At 42.9% G+C, this 21,010-nt stretch overlaps 1 protein-coding gene across 1 annotated transcript; it reads right to left on the bottom strand.

The window, feature by feature from the left end:
* Positions 1-1,060: 1,060 nt before the first annotated feature.
* On the bottom strand, positions 1,061-9,164 carry LOC111325621 (dnaJ homolog subfamily B member 11). The gene is made up of 9 exons (XM_022929455.2): positions 9,054-9,164; positions 8,817-8,973; positions 7,520-7,623; positions 6,337-6,469; positions 5,120-5,345; positions 4,616-4,673; positions 3,605-3,716; positions 2,210-2,369; positions 1,061-1,258 (listed from the first exon to the last, which is right to left on the bottom strand). Exons 1-9 carry the CDS (start codon positions 9,119-9,121, stop codon positions 1,203-1,205), a joined length of 1,074 nt encoding a protein of 357 aa, XP_022785190.1. The 5' UTR covers positions 9,122-9,164; the 3' UTR covers positions 1,061-1,202.
* Positions 9,165-21,010: the final 11,846 nt, after the last annotated feature.

Genomic DNA, 21,010 nt, shown 5'->3' with positions numbered 1-21,010 from the left:
AAAACTCATGCTTGCAGCAAGTCACATACAGGGTACATAAATTGATTGTTCATTAAGGTGACAAGGTGAAAGTACTGATATCAGAGCTCGACACTAACAGTAACCAACTAACCACAGACTAGTAGAAATTTAGTTTAGGATTGTGGTTTTCAATTTCCACCAGCCAGTTTGGCTAGTAAACAAACTGAAATTGTCCTAAAATCTACATTGTGACCAGCCACTTGGCTAGTCCAGTAAGTTGAAAAGTTAGTGCCAAGCCCTGGATTTGCTTTCAAGTGAAATTCCCTGACTTTTCCCAGATCTTAAAGAAGTTTATTTTTTCCTGGACTTTTTCTTGACCTGTGGCAATCATGGAATACCCTTAACTGTGTTCAACTTCATAGAAGAAGGACTCGCAGACTTAAAAAGTGTGTATTGAAGACATGGAACTACAAATCAATGTTTATGTGGATTATTTACGATTTGGAAAGAAATTCATATCTTTGGGAGGGTTAGAAGGTCAAAGTCAACAATTCCTCCACATCAAAATTTTCATGACTGTGTAATCCCGGGTTTAGTAAAATTTGTACAATAATAATAACAATGGAATTTAGCAGTGGACATTCCATTGTTTCCACCATGAGTTGGAATTTGGAATGTTGGTTTTGTGGAGGGAGGAAACTGGAGGAACCTGTGAGAAATCCTCGGAGCAAGGAAGACAACTAACAACAAACTCAACCCACATAGCAGTGGCCCCAGTTTACCCAATAACTCGCATAAAGTGCTTCCCTGACACTAATTTCAATGCATAACCCAAAAATAAGGCAAAAAGAACACCAGATTGATCTGTTCAGCAAAATTGGGGGATGTTACCTTGATAACAGACCAATCTTTTAACTAAATAAAAAAAAAAAAGAGGAACCACTAATTAGGAATAAGGAGTTCGTAGTAACTTTCATTCTTCTTTCCTGCTGCTTTCTGCAAATGGCAGAGAGATGTCCCAAACATCATCCATCCATGCTTGACTAGAAAACTTTACACAGCGAAGGTTTAAATAACCGCACTCTTTTACGTCTCATCAATGCAAGTTATTTCAGTGAAAAAGTGCAAATCTCAAGAAAAATTTCATCCTTATGTGATACTTTCAAAGCCTTTTGTAAAGAGGCAAAGTTTGAAAAATACAATATTACACTACCTATATCTTATTATTTATAGACAAGCCATTAGAGTCCATTGTAAACTTTCTGTAGAGACTGTTGCTTCAAGATGTTCTTTAAAGCTGAAAACAAAGACAGATTATTAATCAGTTATTTACTTATTTATAATTAGTACACATGTCTAACATAAAAATGTATTTTTTTCATTTTGGCCACATTATCATTTAAGAGTGGTACTCAGAGCAAAACAAACAAGCCTGTCTTTGCATACTTCAAAATCATTTCAGCACTTTTACACAAGATTGAAAGAATTATTTGATAGAGGAACTGACACAATTTGGCACCTATCAAACATGTACTTCTCCAATGCTACAGTTGAACATAATTTCAGATATACATGATTCCAATCTAGTTTGAATTGTACTTTTCTTTCCTTATAAGTAGGGTACATTCCAGGAGCAAAAGAAAAGACCAACCAAAATTGTTTAAAACTATTTTTATCTGACTCTCATTTTAATTACCAATGTATACAGTCCAATCTTGGCTAACAGACATTCCTGTTAGCAGAGAGCTCTACTTGCAAACACTTTTTTCAATTCCCCTTAGGAGAAAGTTGGCATTTCAAACACAAACAAAATTAAAACTCAAACATTTCTTTTATTTAGTATCTTGGTTGAACAATTCTGATGGGAGAAATAGAACCTACCCAGAACATATGGCAATCTGCGCTCTTTCCTTGCACTTAGGTGGCAAGGAAAGCCACAAAAATCTTGCACAAAAGCTCATCTTTCAAACCGGCAGTCTAAATCCCACAGGGATCAACAAACGCTTTTCATTCCACTAATTTATTCATCTTTTTCTCATTGCCATGTTCCCACCAATAATGTAGCTCCATTTTGTGCCTTTAAAAGCACACACAACCCACAATTCCTCTATTCACTCCGACGAAATGTCAGCTTTTGTAGTCATTACGGTGGCCAATTTACCATTTCAACTTTGTTGATATATCCAAATTATTTCGTTACTCCCACCAACGCAGCCCCAAACAGTTTCTTTCAAAACTATCAGCCTACCTTCTTTTTCACTTTCTGACATGCCACCTCTTGGAAATTCAACATCAAACGTTATATAAAGATCTCCTTTCAAATGGTTGTTTTCATAGTTAGGCATGCCCTCTTCTTTCTTTTTTATGCGTGCTCCTGGCCATGTGATTTTCTCCCGCACAATGTGCACCTTAGGGATAAAAAAACTCATCAACCTTCCATTCCTATTCTCCCTCCTCTCTGCAATGCAATTCTTACGCTTTGAGAGTTTTTGGTGTTTAAAAAATCTATTTTGAAATCTGCTGTGATCCTTGCAATCTGATTGGTTCTAAGTAGCAAAATATGGGTGGGATGTAAAGTGCTGAAAATCAAACTGAAAATCAGAGATGTTTACTAGCAGCACTTGAAACTAACTTCAAATTAATCAGAATGATTATTTTAGGATCATTGTTCTGGTGACTATAGAGATGTGCATGATCCAATTGGTTCAGGATTACATCATATCTTGCTATAGTCACCTAATGAGAGGTGATTATAGCAGGATGGGTAAATTTTAAATTGGCTGCCCTGCCTTTTGTCCATGATTCTGAGGAAGCAATAAAGGGGATAGTAGAAAAATCAATTGCAAAGAGCTCCAAAGATGCTAATGAGTTTGGCAGAGCACTTTTTAAAAAAAATATATAAAGTTCTTGCTGATTGACTTTAAGAAACCTTTTAAAACTGCTTGCTTATCTTGGCACAAGTAATCAGCAAAATTACAACAAAAAATACACAATGCCTTCTTCAATTACATAATTTAAAATGTAATTTGAAAGCTAAAGAGCAATTATACTAAAATAATTATTTGCCTCAGGCTCTGAATATTGTTGAATAACCCCCACGACCTCATCTTAGGGATTATTCAACAATATTATTTTCACCGTCAGCCACTAATTGTTAATATTAAATATGGTGAATAGCATTAGAAAACTTTGAAAAAAACTCTTCCAGAAACTTTTTAACCCTTTAATTGCCATGAATCCACTCATAAAAAACGAACCACTTTGTTCCTACAACTCATTTTTCCCTCTTCTTTTAGCTACATTATTGCAACAATTTCATTTCACACAATTTACCCAGCCTATGGAAGGCAAAACAAGTACGGCAAACTACTCATTGCAACCCTCTCTCCACTTCTTGGAGTTTTACTGAAAGTGATTTCCAGGATTTCAGTCCAAGGGTTGTGAAACATTACACCAAGACAGAACTTCCCTTTACAATGTCGACAAAATATCAAGCAGACAAGTGATAAGAAAAAGAAAAATACCAGTTAGGGGATTATTATTTGATCCACTGCCGAATTCTCTGAACTAATATTATAAGGGTTGTGTGGCAAACAGTAAGGAAAGTTAGTACAGAGATCTTGAGAGTGAACCATTAACTAACCTTGTGTCCATCGAGATGGTCTATATCCATTTCAAATCCATTCAATGCATCAATTAAGGCAACAGTCACATTTGTGTAAAGATCATCTCCTTTTCTTTGAAATTTATCATGCCTGTTGATACAATATACTCCCTAAGAGTGCTACAGAGCATACCACAAAAGAAGGATGTCTGCTTACAAACTGCACACCCAATACTGCTGGATCTTATCCTAACTGCCACAGCATTAACCCTTAAATTCCCAGAAGTGATTAACATGTCACTTCTCCCTGTAATATCCACACATTATCCAGCAAACAAGTATTGAGAATACTCAAGTTTTCTTGATCTAACATGAAATTCTCCAAACTAATTTACTAGAAAATGTGTGAAAGCCAGAGGGGAGAATTAACAATCAGATCTTGGGGGTAAAAGAGTTAAGTAAATAAGATTAGTGCCACCCTCTCTGGATGGAGTTTTAGTCCATTGGGAGTAACAGTATCCACCCAGCCACCCTCCCTCCTTCTTTTTTGTCACATTTCCAACACAGTTGGTGAGCAAACATTTATGCCCCAGAATGGGGTGGTGTGAGCATTATAGGAGCAGAGCATCTTGCCCAGTGTTTAAGCCCAAGACCTCTCATGCACAGACGTGGGGTCCATTTCTCGAAAGTACCAGTAACTTAATAGGCCAGAAGCCATATTTTAACAAGATCTAACCTAAACAGTAGAGAAGCAGGTTCCGCCACTGCTACCGCTCCATTTGTTTCTTTAGCTAATAGTTTTAATGCATAATTTTCAAACCTTTTGAAAGCCTAATTTTGAATGAAAACAGAACAGCTTTGCAGGCCCATAAAGTTACTGGGAACTTCCTGAAACAGGCTTGGGGACACTTATCTATCACATCATGGCAACTCCCATTACTTGAAGAGTCCCTTGGGTAACCTTTGATACCAAATTAAATTCTCCTTGACTTTAACAAAGAAATACCACACAGCTTCAGAACACTCAAATCAATTCTAGTCAAATTGTACCTTTGTTCTCTTATGATAAACTTCAAATCACCTGGATCACCATCAATGTGAGGCTCACCTGATGAACAAAGAGATGCATAATTTAACAAACAATTTACAGAGTACAACTATTGACAAATGTGACATATCTTATGGTCATTCCTTTGAAAAAGACTCTTCTAGGGATTCAAGGTGCAACTAAACAATAGGGATCAAATAACTTAAAGAAAGCTAAACTTTAAACTGAAAAAAAGTAGTGATTTATAATGGATGTTGTGGTTCACTTTTATTCTTGGTTCATATTACACTCGCTTGATTGCTGTGAACTCACCTACATTCAGTGCTGTCCTAAAGTATGTTTAGAAAAACAATTTTAACAGCAACATTGAAATGTGCAGAGAACGTCTTCAATTGCACACATTCACAAGCACATGTTTACATTTCAAATTGTTTGGGTTTGTTGGTTTGTTAAAAACAATCATAGCACAATCAGTAGTATCAAATCAAAATTGTTCCAGTCCTCACCCTCTGCAACAAATGGATATTCTTGTCCATCTCTCATCCCAGGTTCCACTTCAACTTCTAAGAGTTTTTCCTTAGTAACATAAGTTACAGCAGGACACTCATCACAGATGTCCACTGGTGACATTTGAAACCTTCCAGGACCCAGCTGTGTTGTTCTCATCTCTTGCCGACAGTTGCACTTTCTCGTACCAGGAACTGTCTGTGTGACTGGTTTGATGCGTAAAACCTAAGGACAATGAACAACTGATCAATCAAATCACTAACAGACTGACTGATTGACAAACTGATGAGCCATATGAAAACTGACTGCCGTGTTAGAACTGATTGCCTGACTGACCACAATTTCTAATGAAACAAATTTCATCTAATCTGCAGATGAAACCGTTGGTGGACTCCAATTTAAGAAATTGTAAGAAAAGAAGCCTGAAAAAAAAAAATAGCTTCAATGGGAGTCAAACTTAAACCTTCCTGGCTGACTGACTGTCTGACTAACAGAATTACCTGAGACTGACTGTCTGACAACTTGACTGACTGATTGACTGCCTGACTGTCTGATTTTGACTAAGTGATTCACAGACTGACTCACAGACTGCCTGACTGAATGACTGCCACCTTCTTACCTGATGGACTGACTGATGGACTGCCTAACTTACTGATTGACTGACTGAATAACTGATTGACTGACTGCCTGACTGCATGCCTGCCTGATGGACTCATTATTGACTGACTGACTGATTGACTGACTGCTTGACTGCACGCCTGCCTGACAGACTAATTGACTGACTGCTTGACTGCATGCCTGCCTGATGGACTCATTATTGACTGACTGACTGATTGACTGACTGCTTGACTGCACGCCTGCCTGATAGACTAACTGACTGACTGACTGATTGACTGACTACCTGATGGACTGATTGACTGACTGACTGATTGACTGACTGCCTGATGGACTACTGAACTGACAGACTGACTGACTGACTGAAAGACTGACCAACTGCCTGAATGCCTTCCTTACAACCTAGTAACTTAAACATTTTCTGTGGCGGGGATTCAATGATTTGTAACTGTCCACTGTACTCATGACAGCTCCGTCATACCTTTATCAACAATCTAACCAGTGTAAACACCAAGTTTACATAAAAATATGTTCTAAGTAACATATGAATGAATTATGAGGACCGTTCATTGTATCTAACAGTGTAGAATTCTTTACTAACCTCTACAAAGTTGCCAGAGTAAAGTTCTTCCAGTGTGACATGAAGGTCCATGTGAATATCACTTCCGCGAGGAACTTCTCTTTCATTCCCCCGTTGTGATCCTTCAAAATGAAAACCAAACCCTCCAAAGAAACTAAAAACAAAAATGAGTGAGCCAAATTATAAGCAATCAAAGGTAGGTAGGTTAATTCATTTCAATTTGAGATGTACAATGAGCCAGCGACTCGTACTAAATACATTCGAATATATAAAATTCTACATCTACAGTTAACTAAAAACATACAGATACTACATATATTAATAAAACGAGAATAAAATTACTTAATGTAATATACTTCCTAAAAAAGAATACAATAATGTGGTAACATGGTTCTAGTAAAGTATCATTATTCATGATAAATATACTAAAAACAAATGCTTAACATGTAGAACATGGTAAAAATGTGAGAAATAAATAGCAACGCAGAAAAAAAAAATGTTGGTAAGACAATTAGATAGTAAAACAAACTAAGATATATAATTTGGATATATCAACAAAGTTGAAATAGTAAATTGGCCACCGTAACGATTACAAAAGCTGACGTTTAGAGCGTTAGCTAACGCTCGAAAAGTCAGCTTTTGTAATTGTTACGGTGGCCAATTTACTATTTTAACTTTGTTAATATATACAAATTATTTCGTTACTCCCACCGATGCAGCCCCAAACAGTTTCTTTCGAAACTATCAGCTTTTAAGATATATAATGAATGATAGTTGAAAAGTTGAAACAATGTCTCAAATAACATAACATGACAGGTGTTAAGTTGAGAAGGCTTGCTATAGTGTAGCTGCAAGATGAGTTTGGTTATTATCAAAATCTGTTTTCTCAATAATTACATACATGTACATTGAGGCAAAACTGATAATAAGTTAAAAGTGGATAAGTCAAAGGGTTAGATGACAACAACAAGGAAAATTCATATCACATTAATAAAAATTAACAATAGATAGAGAGTAAGGGATTAAAAAAAAAAACCCTGGCTGCTCTGTGGCTCATTGATAGAGCATTGGAGCATAAAATCCAAAAGTCTGAGGTTCCATTTGTCTGGGTGAAGTCAAATCTTAATTTTGTTCCACGCTCATGAGAAAAAAAATAAGATCTTTCTTTACCACATTAACTTAAGGATCAATTGAAAGAGCATACCTTGAAAATGGATCAAAACCATCACCACCTCCTTGCTGCATGTTTTTCAGCCCTTCCTCCCCATGCCTATCATATACTTTCCTTTTCTCATCATCAGCTAAGACCTATAACACAAAGTGAAGTGTTCCACAGGTTTATGACACAATACAAAAACATAATTACAAAAACAAGAAAAAAGTATCAATTATATATTCTGGTGACACAAGCTTTAGGGAAAAAAAGGTGAAATTAACATAGTATTAACTCCTAGAATTGATTAACATGCAACTTCTCCGCCTAATAGGTAGGTAGAAGTTGTTATCTTGATCAAACACCAAATTCCTTTGACTAACTAAGAAGGAAACGTGTGGCTGCTAGAGGGGAGAATTAACAATCAGATCTTGAGAGTAAGAGGGTTCAGAAATAACTACTTTGAAAGCAGTTACTCATTAACACTGCCTGTTTCCTAATGTTGACAACTAACTGTCAAAAATGGAAAGAGAGAACTATTTGAAAATATTTTTTGACTTTTTATTTAATGTGAGCTTTGAACTTTTAGGCAATAAATCATCAAAAAAGCATTGTAATAATGCAGTAGCGTGACTTAAATGCATTTAAGGGGACTTTGTTGACCCAATGTGTCAAACCAGATGAACTAACCAATCAGGAAGAGACACCTTGACCAATTTGCATAAGATGCAAAACTCCTCATGATTTTGTCAAAAAAAAAGTACATTCTAAAACTGACAAATCACACGAAAATAAATTTAAATCCCTTCCCTTCAAAATTCTACTTCTCAATGTATAGGAGGTTACAGCTGAGTATTCGTAACTCAAAAATGAATCGATTAAAGTCGTAGAGTTATCGGTCGTAAAAAAAATGTGTTTACAGCTTCTTTGAAGCGAAACAAGGAACAATGAGTTTATATCAAGCTGTCTCAAAACTTTCATTGATTCTGGAGCTTTAAATTCAACAGATATTTGAATACTTTTGAAAATTCACTCAGCGTCAGGCAATGAACTGCTCGAGTGAATGACGCTCAGCTAAGGAATCGATCATTATGAGCTTCGTGAAAAGCAGCAAAATTGAATCCGTACAGTACAATAACTCACTGATGTACTTGAAATCATATAGTATCTTTAAATGTTTCTCTGAGATTTTCATAAGGTGTAGTGCACAAAAACGGGAAAATCGACATTTTCTGTAACCTAACAGGGATGCTTTTCAACCTTGAGGAAAGCTAAATTATTTATCATCACAAGCAGATTCAAGGAATGTGCTACCGGTGTATGATATAGAATTGTTATGAAAACAAACCTCGTATGCATTACTCAGATCCTGAAATCTTTCTTGTGCCTTTGGGTCCTCCTTGTTTTTATCTGGATGCCACTTCATCGCCAGTTTTCGGTAAGCCCGCTTTATTTGATTCTTGCTTGCGTCTCTCGAGACGCCCAAGATGGTGTAAAAATCCCGCCTGATGATACACAAAAATAATTTTAAAAAACTACTGATAAAAAATATACATCATCGAGACTAGAGAGAGCACAATTTTACCCTGCTAAAATTTGTATGCAGAACGATAACACCAAGGCTGAAATAAAATACACGTGTAATTCCGCCATTTTGCCGGCTGACAGAAGGAAATGGCAGTGAACTCTGGGAATGTAGCTCTTGACCTATCCCAGAAAGACTTGCTCCTCTACCGAGTGTTGCGGAGTGTAAGTGTTGCGTGACTGTGTGACCTTAGCGCGAAAGATTGACGATGACCTTTTGTGTGACAGCCATTCACCGGTTCACATTGAATATTTTTGTCAATTTGTCAACCTGGGACACACTCGCCTCTTATGGCGGGCCGACAAAGAAAAATAAAGGAATTAAACTCAAATGATAAAGATTGAAGATGATGCATATTATGATTTGTAAATGTAGTGCCAGAGACCTATTATGGGCCTTGAAAAGTTGACCTTTATTTTACCTTTGCCAAAAAGACACAAAGTGGCTCTATTTAGCGCTTCCCTATGAAGACTTAAACGTAACAAACTAACAAGAAATTTGTATTTTCATAAAGATGAAAGGACCATCCGCTGGGGTGTACGAAGTTGTCAAAGTTGCATAAACTTTCATCATTTTACGGGGGGACTTTTCTTTTTTTGGAAGAAAGCAAAGCGCGATTAATGGATCCATTTCACATAATTTTTGAAAAAGGTTCATCGAAAAAGTCTTTTCGAACAAATAAAATGACTGAATCACGATATTTTTCACCTGTCAGTGGACTCTCGTTACTTATGATCGCGTTATTTATAATAGCGCCGGAGTGGCATCCGTGAGAGTGAGAGGCTGTGCGAAAGAAGGGAGCTGAGCCTTGTACTTATGCATGCCACTTCCAGGAAACGCATGACAACGCGGCCAAAATACAATCCCAGGTTTACTAGACCCAGGGGAGTTGGGGAATAGACGCGGAACTCCAGGAAATCACGAGCGCCGGAGTGGCATGCGTGAGAGTGAGAGGCTGTGCACTATGAGTCACATGCGCAAAAGAAGGGGGGTGAGCCTTGTACTCACGCATGCCACTTCCAGGAAGCGCATGACAACGCGGCCAAAACGGAGTCCCAGGTTCACAAGACCCAGGGGAGTTGGGGACTAGACGCACAATTCCGGGAAATCACGGGCGCCGGAGTGGCATGCGTGAGAGTGAGAGGCTGTGCGGAAGAAGGGGGGGAGCCTTGTCCTCACGCATGGCACTTCCAGGAAATGCATGACAACGCGGCCAAAATACAATCCCAGGTTCACAAGACACAGGGGAGTTGGGGAGTAGACGCGCAACTCCGGGAAATCACGGGCGCCGGAATGGCATGCGTGAGAGTGAGAGGCTGTGCGAAAGAAGGGGGGTGAGCCTTGTACTCACGCATGTCACTTCCAGGAAGCGCATGACAACGCGGCCAAAATACAATCGCAGGTTCACAAGACCCAGGGGATATGGGGAATAGACGCGCAACTCCGGGAAATCAGGGGCGCCGGAGTGGCATGCGTGAGAGTGAGAGGCTGTTCGATACAAGGGGGGTGAGCCTTATACTCACGCATGCCACCTCCAGGAAACGCATGACAACGCGGCCAAAATACAATCCCAGGTTTACTAGACCCAGGGGAGTTGGGGAATAGACGGGCAACTCCGGCAAATCACGGGCGCCGGAGTGCCATGCGTGATAGTGAGAGGCTCTGCACTATGAGGCACATGCGCGAAAGAAGGGGGGTGAGCCTTGTACTCACGCATGCCACTTCCAGGAAGCGCATGACAACGCGGCCAAAACGGAGTCCCAGGTTCACAAGACCCAGGGGAGTTGGGGAATAGACGGGCAACTCCGGCAAATCACGGGCGCCGGAGTGCCATGCGCGAGAGTGAGAGGCTCTGCACTATGAGGCACATGCGCGAAAGAAGAGGGGTGAGCCTTGTACTCACGCATGCCACTTCCAGGAAACGCATGGCAACGCGTCCAAAATGAAATCCCAGGTTTACAAGACCCAGGGGAAGTGGGGAATAGACGCGCAACTCCGGGAAATCACGGGCGCCAGAGTGGCATGCATTAGAATGAGAGGCTGTAAGAAAGAAGGGGGGTGAGCCTTGTACTCAAGTATGCCACCTCCAGGAAACGCATGACAACGTGGCCAAAACACGATCGCAGGTTCACAAGACCCAGGGGAGTTGGGAAATAGACGCGCAACTCCGGGAAATCACGGGCGCCGGAGTGGCATGCGCGAGAGTGAGAGGCTGTGCACTATGAGGCACATGTGCGAAATAAGGGGGGTGAGCCTTGTACTCACGCATGCCACTTCAAGGAAACGCATGACAACGCGGCCGAAATGGAATCCCAGGTTCACCAGACCCAGGGGAGTTGGGGACTAGACGCGCAAAACCGGGAAATCACGGGCGCCGGAGTGGCATGCGTGAGAGTGAGAGGCTGTGCGATAGAAGGGGGGTGAGCCTTGTATTCACGCATGGCACTTCCAGGAAACGCATGACAACGCGGCCAAAATACAATCCCAGGTTCACAAGACCCAGGGGAGTTAGGGAATAGACGTGCAACTCCGGGAAATCACGGGCGCCGGAGTGGCATGCGTGACAGTGAGGGGCTGTGCACTATGAGGAACATGCGCGAAAGAAGGGGGGTGAGCCTTGTACTCACGCATGCCACTTTCAGGAAACGCATGAAAACGCGGCCAAAATAGAATCCCAGGTTTACAAGACCCAGGGGAGTTGGGGAATAGACGCGCAACTCCTGGAAATCACGGGCGCCGGAATGGCATGCGTGAGAGTGAGAGGCTGTGCACTCTGAAGCACATGCGCGAAAGAAGGGGGGTGAGACTTGTACTCACGCATGCCACTTCCAGGAAACGCATTACAACGCGGCGAAAATAGAATCCCAGGTTCACCAGAGCGAATGGACTTTGGGAATAGACGCGCAACTCCGGGAAATAACGGGCGCCGGAGTGTCATGCGTGAGAGTGAAGCCACATGCACTCTAAGGCACCTGTGCGAAACAAGGGGTGAGCCTTGCACGCACGCATGCCACTTCTAGGAAACGCATTTTTACGCGGCCAGAATGGAATCCTAGGTTCACCAGAGACAAGGAACTTGGAATTAGACGCGCACCCCGGGAAATCAGGGGCGCCGGAGTGGCATGCGTGAGAGTGAGAGGGTGTGCACCATGAGGCACATGTGCGAAACAAGGGACGAGACTTGTACGCACGCATGCCACTTCTAGGAAATGCATGACAACGCAGCCAAAATGGAGTCCGAGGTTCACCAGAGCCAAGGGACTTTGGGAATAGACGCGCAACTCCAGGAAATCACGGGTACCGGAGTGGCATGCGTGAGAGTGAGAGGGTGTGCACCATGAGGCACATGTGCGAAACAAGGGACGAGACTTGTACGCACGCATGCCACTTCTAGGAAATGCATGACAACGCAGCCAAAATGGAGTCCGAGGTTCACCAGAGCCAAGGGACTTTGGGAATAGACGCGCAACTCCAGGAAATCACGGGTACCGGAGTGGCATGCGTGAGAGTTAGAGGCTGTGCACTATGAGGCACATGTGCGAAACAAGGGGCTAGCCTTGCACGCACGCACGCATGCCACTTCTAGGAAAGGCATGACAACGCGGCCAAAATGGAATCCCAGGTTTACCAGAGCCAAGGGACTTTGGGAATAGACGCGCAACTCCTGGAAATCACGGGCGCCGGAGTGGCATGCGTGACAGTGAGAGGCTGTGCACTATGAGGCACATGTGCGAAACAAGGGATGAGCCTTACACGCACGCATGCCACTTCTAGGAAACGCATGACAATGAGGCCAAAATGGAATCCCAGGTTCACCAGAGTCAAGGGGCTTTGGGAATAGACGCGCAACTCCGGGAAATCACGGGCACCGGAGTGGCATGCGTGAGAGTGAAGCCCCATGCATTGTAAGGCACCTGTCCGAAACAAGTGGTGAGCCTTGCACGCACGCATGCCACTTCTAGGAAACGCATGACAACGCGGCCAAAATGGAATCCCAGGTTCACCAGACCCAAGGGACTTTGGGAAAAGACGTGCAAATCCGGGAAATCAGGGGCGCCGGAATGGCATGCGTGAGAGTGAGAGGGTGTGCACTATGAGGCACATGTGCGAAACAAGCGGTGAGCCTTGCAGCAACGCATGCCACTTCTAGGAAGCGCATGACAACCAACACGGTCAAAATGGAATCCAATGTCTACCACACCCAAGGGAGTTTGGGAAAAGACGTGCAAATCCGGGAAATCAGGGGCGCCGGAATGGCATGCGTGAGAGTGAGAGGGTGTGCACTATGAGGCACATGTGCGAAACAAGCGGTGAGCCTTGCAGCAACGCATGCCACTTCTAGGAAGCGCATGACGACCAACACGGTCAAAATGGAATCCAATGTCTACCACACCCAAGGGAGTTTGGGAAAAGACGTGCAAATCCGGGAAATCAGGGGCGCCGGAATGGCATGCGTGAGAGTGAGAGGGTGTGCACTATGAGGCACATGTGCGAAACAAGCGGTGAGCCTTGCAGCAACGCATGCCACTTCTAGGAAGCGCATGACAACCAACACGGTCAAAATGGAATCCAATGTCTACCACACCCAAGGGAGTTTGGGAAAAGACGTGCAAATCCGGGAAATCAGGGGCGCCGGAATGGCATGCGTGAGAGTGAGAGGGTGTGCACTATGAGGCACATGTGCGAAACAAGCGGTGAGCCTTGCAGCAACGCATGCCACTTCTACGAAACGCATGCGACGCGGCCAAAATGGAATCCCAGGTTCACTAGACCCAAGGGACTTCGGGAATAGACGCGCAACTCCGGGAAATCACGGGCGCTGGAGTGGCATGCGTGAGAGTGAGTCCCACCGCACTCTGATACAGAAGTGCAAACAAACGGTGAGCCTTGTAGTCACGCATTCCACTTCTACGAAACGCATGACAACGCGGCCATAATGGAATCCCAGGTTCACTATACCCAAGTAATTTCGAGAATAGACGCGCAACTCCGGGAAATCACGGGCGCGGGAGTGGCATGCGTGAGACTGAACCCCCATGCACTCTGAGGCAGAAGTGCAAACAAAGGGGTGAGGCTTGCACTCACGCATGCCACTTCTACGAAACGCATGACAACGCGGCCAAAATAGAATCGCAGGTTCACTAGAACCCAGGGACTTTGGGAATAGACTTGCAACTCCGGGAAATCACGGGCGCCGGAGTGGCATGCGTGAGACTGAACACCCATGCACTCTGAGTCACCTGTAAAATTTAAGGGGTGAGGCTTGTACTCACGCATGCTAGTTCTACGTAACGCATGCCAACGCGCCCAAGTTGGAATCCCAGGTTCACTAGTCCCAAGGAACTTCGGGAATAGACGCGCAACTCCGGGAAATCACGGGCGCCGGAGTGGCAGGCGTGAGACTGAACCCCCATGCACTCTGAGGCACCTGTGAAAACCAAGGGGTAAGGGCTGTACTCACGCATGCCACTTCTACGTTACGTATGCTATCGCGCCCAAAATGGAATCCCAGGTTCACTAGACCCAAGAGACTTCGGGAATAGACGCGCAACTACGGGAAGTCACGGGCGCCGAAAGGGGATGCGTGAGACTGAACCCCCATGCACTCTGAGGCACCTGTGAAAACCAAGGGGTGTGGCTTGTACTCATGCATGCCACTTCTACGAAAGGCATGGCAACGCGGCCAAGTGGAATCCCAGGCTCACTAGACGTAATGGTATCGGGAATAGTTGCGCAACTCCGGGAATTGACAGGCGCCGGAGTGGCATGCGTGAGAGCGAGTCCCATTGCACTCTGAGGGACAAGTGCAAACCAAGGGCTGGGGCTTGTACTTACGCATATCACTTCTACGAAACGCATGACAACGCGGCCAAAATGGAATCCCATGTTCACTAGACCCAGGGGACTTCGGGAATAGATGCGCAACTCCGGTAAATCACGGGCGCTGGAGTGGCATGCGTGAGAGTAAGTCCCACCGCACTCTGAGGCACAAGTGCATACAAAAAGGTGAGGCTTGAACTCACGCATGCCACTTCTATGAAACGCATGCCAACGCGCCAAAAATGGAAGAACATTTATTTAAGTCGTCCACCGTGGTGGGGAGGGCAATTCGAGGGAGTGGTTGGACTCGTAAAAGGAGCCCTTTACAAGTGAATTGGAAACGATGTACTGTCCTTGACTGAACTTGAAGAGGTACTGCTAGACATAGAAGTGGCACTAAACCACAGACCACTGAGTTACGTGGATGACGATATTCTGCTACCTATCCCGACACCGAGTTCTTTCCTGCATGGTCAACCGAACATGCTACCAGTGTTAGAACCTCATCCCGTTCAGGAACGTGACTTGCGAAAGAGAGCCAAGTTTTTGAGGAAGTGCAAGGATACACTATGGTCACGCTTGACAAGAGAGTACCTCCGTGGACTGAGAGAGAGACACCGGCTGAAGCACAAAGGAGACGTGACCTATCCATCCAGGGAAGAAGTTGTTATTATCAAATCAGAGGAGAAGAACCGAGCACAGTGGAAGTTGGGAGTCGTTGAAGACTTAATCACCGGCCGTGATGGCGTGATTCGTGAGGCGAAGCTTAGATCCGGAAAGGTGCATCTGGAGCGCCCAATTCAGCACTTGTATCCTCTGGAGTTGAGCTGTGACAGGTCAGTACAGACCCCGCCGGCGACCCTGAATGCAGACGCGGCGGTCTACAGGCCCCGAAGGGATGCTGCTGCAGCAGCTAGATTTCGTATTCAGGATATTAACGAGAATGAACAATGAACACATTTCTTGATCCTGACTGATTTTCCAACTGTTTAAGTTCGTAGACATTTGCCCTCTCGAGGGAAATGGGGGGAGGGTGTCGGAAATCGTGTGTTTACATAATCAAACCTTTTAAACGCGTTTAAAATGTCGTTGTTTAGTCCACAGGAAAGGGATAGGCATCGAATCTGTCATCATTAGTAACTGTAACCAATCAAAGGAAACATTCACCGATTGTATATCCTTTGTTCTAAATTACACCACGTGTGTTGTAAAAAAAACTCGGCACATTGTGAGAGAAAAATATATCTGTTAAAAAATTATATCGTGAGTGACTGATTTTAGAGCGAGTTTATCGGGAAAACCGCTATGTTGTCAGGCAATTATCTTATTCCCAACATGTGAGCTTCATGCTACTGGGACTGTATAAAATAACCCACCTTCGCGTTGATAAGTAGTCTGTGGACGTTCAAGTGAGAGGACTGACTGAAAGGAATAAAGAACGCTGTCAAGGATAAATCTTTCCTTCCTTCATGTTGAATTTCAGCTAGATTGAAAAGTTTTGAAGCAGTTGTAAAAAGTGATCCTCCCTTGCACAGAATGTAATTTCAACGCACCGGCCGTGTGCTGTGAAGAAACCTTGCGCCATCTTTTAGGAGTATTGCTTGGATATGTTTTGCTTCAGTTGTCATTGGCTTCTTGAGAATATTTTTCTATATTCTGTTGGGCTGTTGCGATTACTTTGGTTTTGGTTAAACGGCGCTTATTTAGCAGTCGTCTTTTGTGTGGTGTCTCTTGATGGCAAAGGAAGTTCGATCCCATAGTTCTTAAGATGTGTGATTTCATATTTCCGACTCGCCTGATCTCCGTGCTTTTCATACTGGGGTTCCCTCGGAACAAAACTTTAGTAAGGTCTCCCTGTCCTTTTAAGACGGGGGTCTTCTGGGGCGAAGGTTTTATCAAGTATCACCATCCCATTATTTGCCCGCGGAGTTCGCTCAGGCCAAGTGCCAATGTCCTGATATGAATTTACATCCCTCTCATATAAAAGTCCCCAGGGGTGAATGTTCCCCTTCATTTTTACGTAGAAGTCGCCTCTGAAATCATGGATTCTCAATCTGCGACCCTGAAATCCAGGGGAAATAAAATTTACTGATATATTCAATAAGATGAACGAGTTTTACGACATAATTATAATTTTACACTTCAAGATCGTTTCGCCACTCAATAGTGAACTATTGAAAGTTTTGATGCCACCTGATCCAAACCTCTTACCTTCCACTGTACTGATCTCGAGAACAAGAGAAGACATCTTTGCTTACTGTGATGTCTGTCATATATGCTATCACGAAGATACCATAAGCATCATTGGATGCAAAAAACCACGAGGTTGAATCCAATATGGTTGTCTTATCATACAGTACGTAACAATGTCCTCTGTAACTTTGAGAGAAAATGAAGGCATCCTCCCTTCAAGAGGTAATAGTGCTTGTGGCGTTAATTATCCTGCCAATTTCTATCTCTGGAAGTCCCGTTTGGGAGAGGCAGAGAGCCAAAAAAGGGTGAGTATGCATTTTTTAAAAACCGCCGTAGCAAGTTTTAAAAAGCTTACGTTTCGAGCGTTAGCTGTTCTGAGTCACAGCAAATTCGAATAGACTTCTCTTTGTTTAAAATATTTACATTTTTACATTTATATTGCGCAGACTTCTATGTGGATATATTCAGTCGCGCTTAACAGCATCGTAAGGTTGAAATCGGACGTCAGCATTTTTATCAGGCGCCTCTGGCAGCCGCTTCAGTCCATGTAGAGGTCTCACCTTCCCACCCATCCCACCCCGGGGAGGACATCCACTACACAGTAATCTCGTGCCTGGGAAATTTACATCTCCTGCCCCTAACCCTGCAGGAGACGGGACCTACGGCTTTACGTCTTATCCGAGAAGACGAAGCAATGTGAGTGAAGCGTCTTGCTTAAGGACACAACGTCATGCCCCAGCCAGGACTTGAACCCGGGCCAACCGACCCAGAGTCCAGCGCACCGACCACTGGACTACTCACGCCAGTGGTCAGTGATTTGTTCCCTCAGAATTTGAAGATGCTCCGATTTCAAGAACAGAATACTTGCTACTTTTTCCCTCTCGCAACGGAGCAGACGACTCCTGAAAAGTTGTCAAGGGATCATGATAAGGCCAGCGGGCCAACAATTTATCCTTTATTATAAATCACATTGTGATTCTTCTGTTTTCTTTTTTTTAATGACATCAGTGCAATTTTGGTTAAACTTTAACTCAGAAGTGGATATTGTGGGCTTGATTGAGTAGTTTGTGCGGTCATTATATACTTCAGCCTCTTTATAACTTGATACAAATAGTAAATAAATATCACATAAACTAATAAAACAAATTAACCAAACAGTAAATACCTTTACTCCATCAGATGGTTGTGACAGAACAAGCGGGTTGATAGCACTGGATTCTTGACGGCCAGCTAACCGACCGGTCCACACTCAGCGGGGAGCTGGCGCATTTTTGTGCTAAATACTCCATATACCATATGAAAAAGGCCCAGGATTCCCTTAGTGCAACAAGAGTCCAAGCAGAAGGTAAGACACCGAAACTGTCAAAATTTAGAGAAGTCTAGAAAGTTTTATATAACTTGCGTGGAAAGAGCTCGATTTGTATGTATGTATGTACGATATTTAGACAGGCCAGCCCAGTTCAGCTTGAAGCTGGTTTAAATTGGGGCCTATACTTCCCACCATCCCACCCCAAGGGAGGACATCCATCACACTGTAATCTCGCGTGTGGGAGATTTAACGTCTCCCACCCCAACCCTGCAGGAGACGGGACCTCCATTTATTCTTCCCTATCCGAGAAGACTAGAATATCTAACCATTTCTTGATGCTATAGAAAGGTAGCAAATTCTTCTCAATTATTTTAAGACCTTGAGTGTTGGTCTGGCCGGGGCTCGAACCCTCGACCTCCCGCACAACAGTGCAGCGCACTATCCGCAGTTTGAGCGAACTGGAAGTCACGTACGCACGCACGCTCGCACGGACACATTGCTTTCTTGCAAGCATGTTAGTTGCATCCTTTCCGAGAGCCTGCAACGTAGACTAAATCCCACATCCAATCAGCAACGGCCGTCAATAATAGTTCAAAATGTTCGGTTCTTTCAGAACCGAAGATGTTTTGCTATTATCCCTAACTTTGTAAAGTCAACTTATAAAGTGCAAAATCACGATTTGATATTTCTTTCTCTGTGCTGTTGTAGAAAGCCATACGATCCAAAAGAGGCGGAGTCCTAACATAAAAAAAACTGTGTCCCGGCGGCATGGATTTACCTTCTGCCTTCGGTACCTGTTATGTTATAACTCAATTTCAGTGCAAAGTTCAAACAAGAACATGTTCCGAGACTGTGATTTGCAGTAACGTTGGAAATGGTGGAGGAGATGGTTGGATCGACTTACGACCTTTTGCGATGCAGTATCAGCCTCCCCCGAAGAAGAATTGCCGTGAAGAGCACATCTGGAATTCAATCGTGTGTTGTGAAAACATTTGTTAAAATAAATAGACCACTTACATAAATGGCTGCTGTATAAAATATTCTTTTGTGTAAATTTAAATTAGCCCTACTGGCCTCACTTGAGATAATGCATTCTTTTGAATTTTGTACCGGAGAACGAGGCCAGTAGAGCTAATTTCAATTTAAACAAAGGAATATTAATCCGGCAGCCATTTATGAAAGTGGTCTATACCCTTAGCTACTTAGTGATAAGTACATACGGGATATGAGACCTTTTAAGACTAGTGACACGCGTCGCGCAATTCAGTATGTTACGTAATCATCAGATTTCAGTTTTTTACCAAATCTTCGGGTTTAGTTTTTTAATTGACAGTTTTATATGAAAAGTGTGAGCACGCGGTTAAAAAAGGTGAAGCAGGGTTTTAGTTCGAGTGGAGAAGTAGTGTAACCGTTGTTGTTAAGGGAAGTTTTTCGCATTAAACCGTAGCCGAAACCATGTGTTTTGTTTACCGTGTTTCATCGTACCTGCCTGCCTGCCTGCCTGCCTGCCTGCCTGCATACATACATACCTTATTGCGACTCTCTTCAAGGGTTTTCCAGAGGAAGAAAAGAAAAAAAATACGATAGATTGGATTTACTTTTTATAAATTCATAGATTAGACAGAAAAAAGTAGGTTAACAATTCTTTTTCTATAACCTTTGACAGAATCCGTGAAGATATAGCATCGTCTCCCAGATTATTCTAGAGCTTAACACCACCGTAGGTGAAAGACCGCTGTCCGGTGGTTCGAAGGCACCTCGGAATGTTCAGTCTCCCGCATCGTCGAGTGTTTCTGAAATGAATTTGCGGGCGCAGAGTAAATTTCTCCCTTAAGTAGTCCTGGACGATATTAGTAACACATTGAAACATCATTGCGGCATCATTCAAGTGAAGTCTGTCATTGACAAGTAGTCACTTTAGGGATTGTTATCTTGTGAAATGTGATCAAATTTGTTGAGGCCACGTGCAATAAGGTCGTCTAGCTTTTTTTCGTTGCTTGAAAGTGAAATTTCGGAATAAGCGAGCAGGTAAGTAGCAACAAAAGAACCAAAAAATTTTTGGTAAACGTGCCAAGCGTCGTAATTTTCGTTGTTTTAATGTGAAGAGAAGACGAAATGGAAAGTACGAGTTTTGAAGGTTTTCGCGCTCAGTTAGATTGTAAACCCTTACGGTAAACTTACGTTAATAAAAATCAAACACATCTAACACTCGTATAATATATATAGTTTCGTGTTTAAAAACAAAACGAAACAAAACACGTATAAAGAAACTTGATAAGATAACAACTGGCAAAACTAAAGAAAGGGAATTACTCGAGCTTGAAGATAAGAGAGGAGTAATTTTGGTAAGATAGAATAACCCAAATAGGGAGTAAATTAACAAAAAACTGAACATGGCCGGCTATAGATGACCGATATTGATCATACAGATATCAAACTGGTCGAATTTAAAGATTTTAGGATGAATTTCATTAAGTGGACAAATCGTAACGTAGTTCTTCAACCCGGAAAGTCACACAATCGGTGCATAGCTCATACTCCCTTTGATTTAACAATCGGGCGTCGAGAAAATCCTCCATAAGTAGAGTGCAAGCGCATAAATATGGCAGATTCTCCTCTCTGAGCCGCTTGCACC

This window comes from Stylophora pistillata, chromosome 14 (assembly GCF_964205215.1).
Source record: "Stylophora pistillata chromosome 14, jaStyPist1.2, whole genome shotgun sequence".
Classification (NCBI taxonomy): Eukaryota; Metazoa; Cnidaria; class Anthozoa; order Scleractinia; family Pocilloporidae; genus Stylophora; species Stylophora pistillata.
The sequence above is the reverse complement of the archived record's forward strand: the minus strand, read 5'-3'. Positions and strand labels throughout refer to the sequence as shown.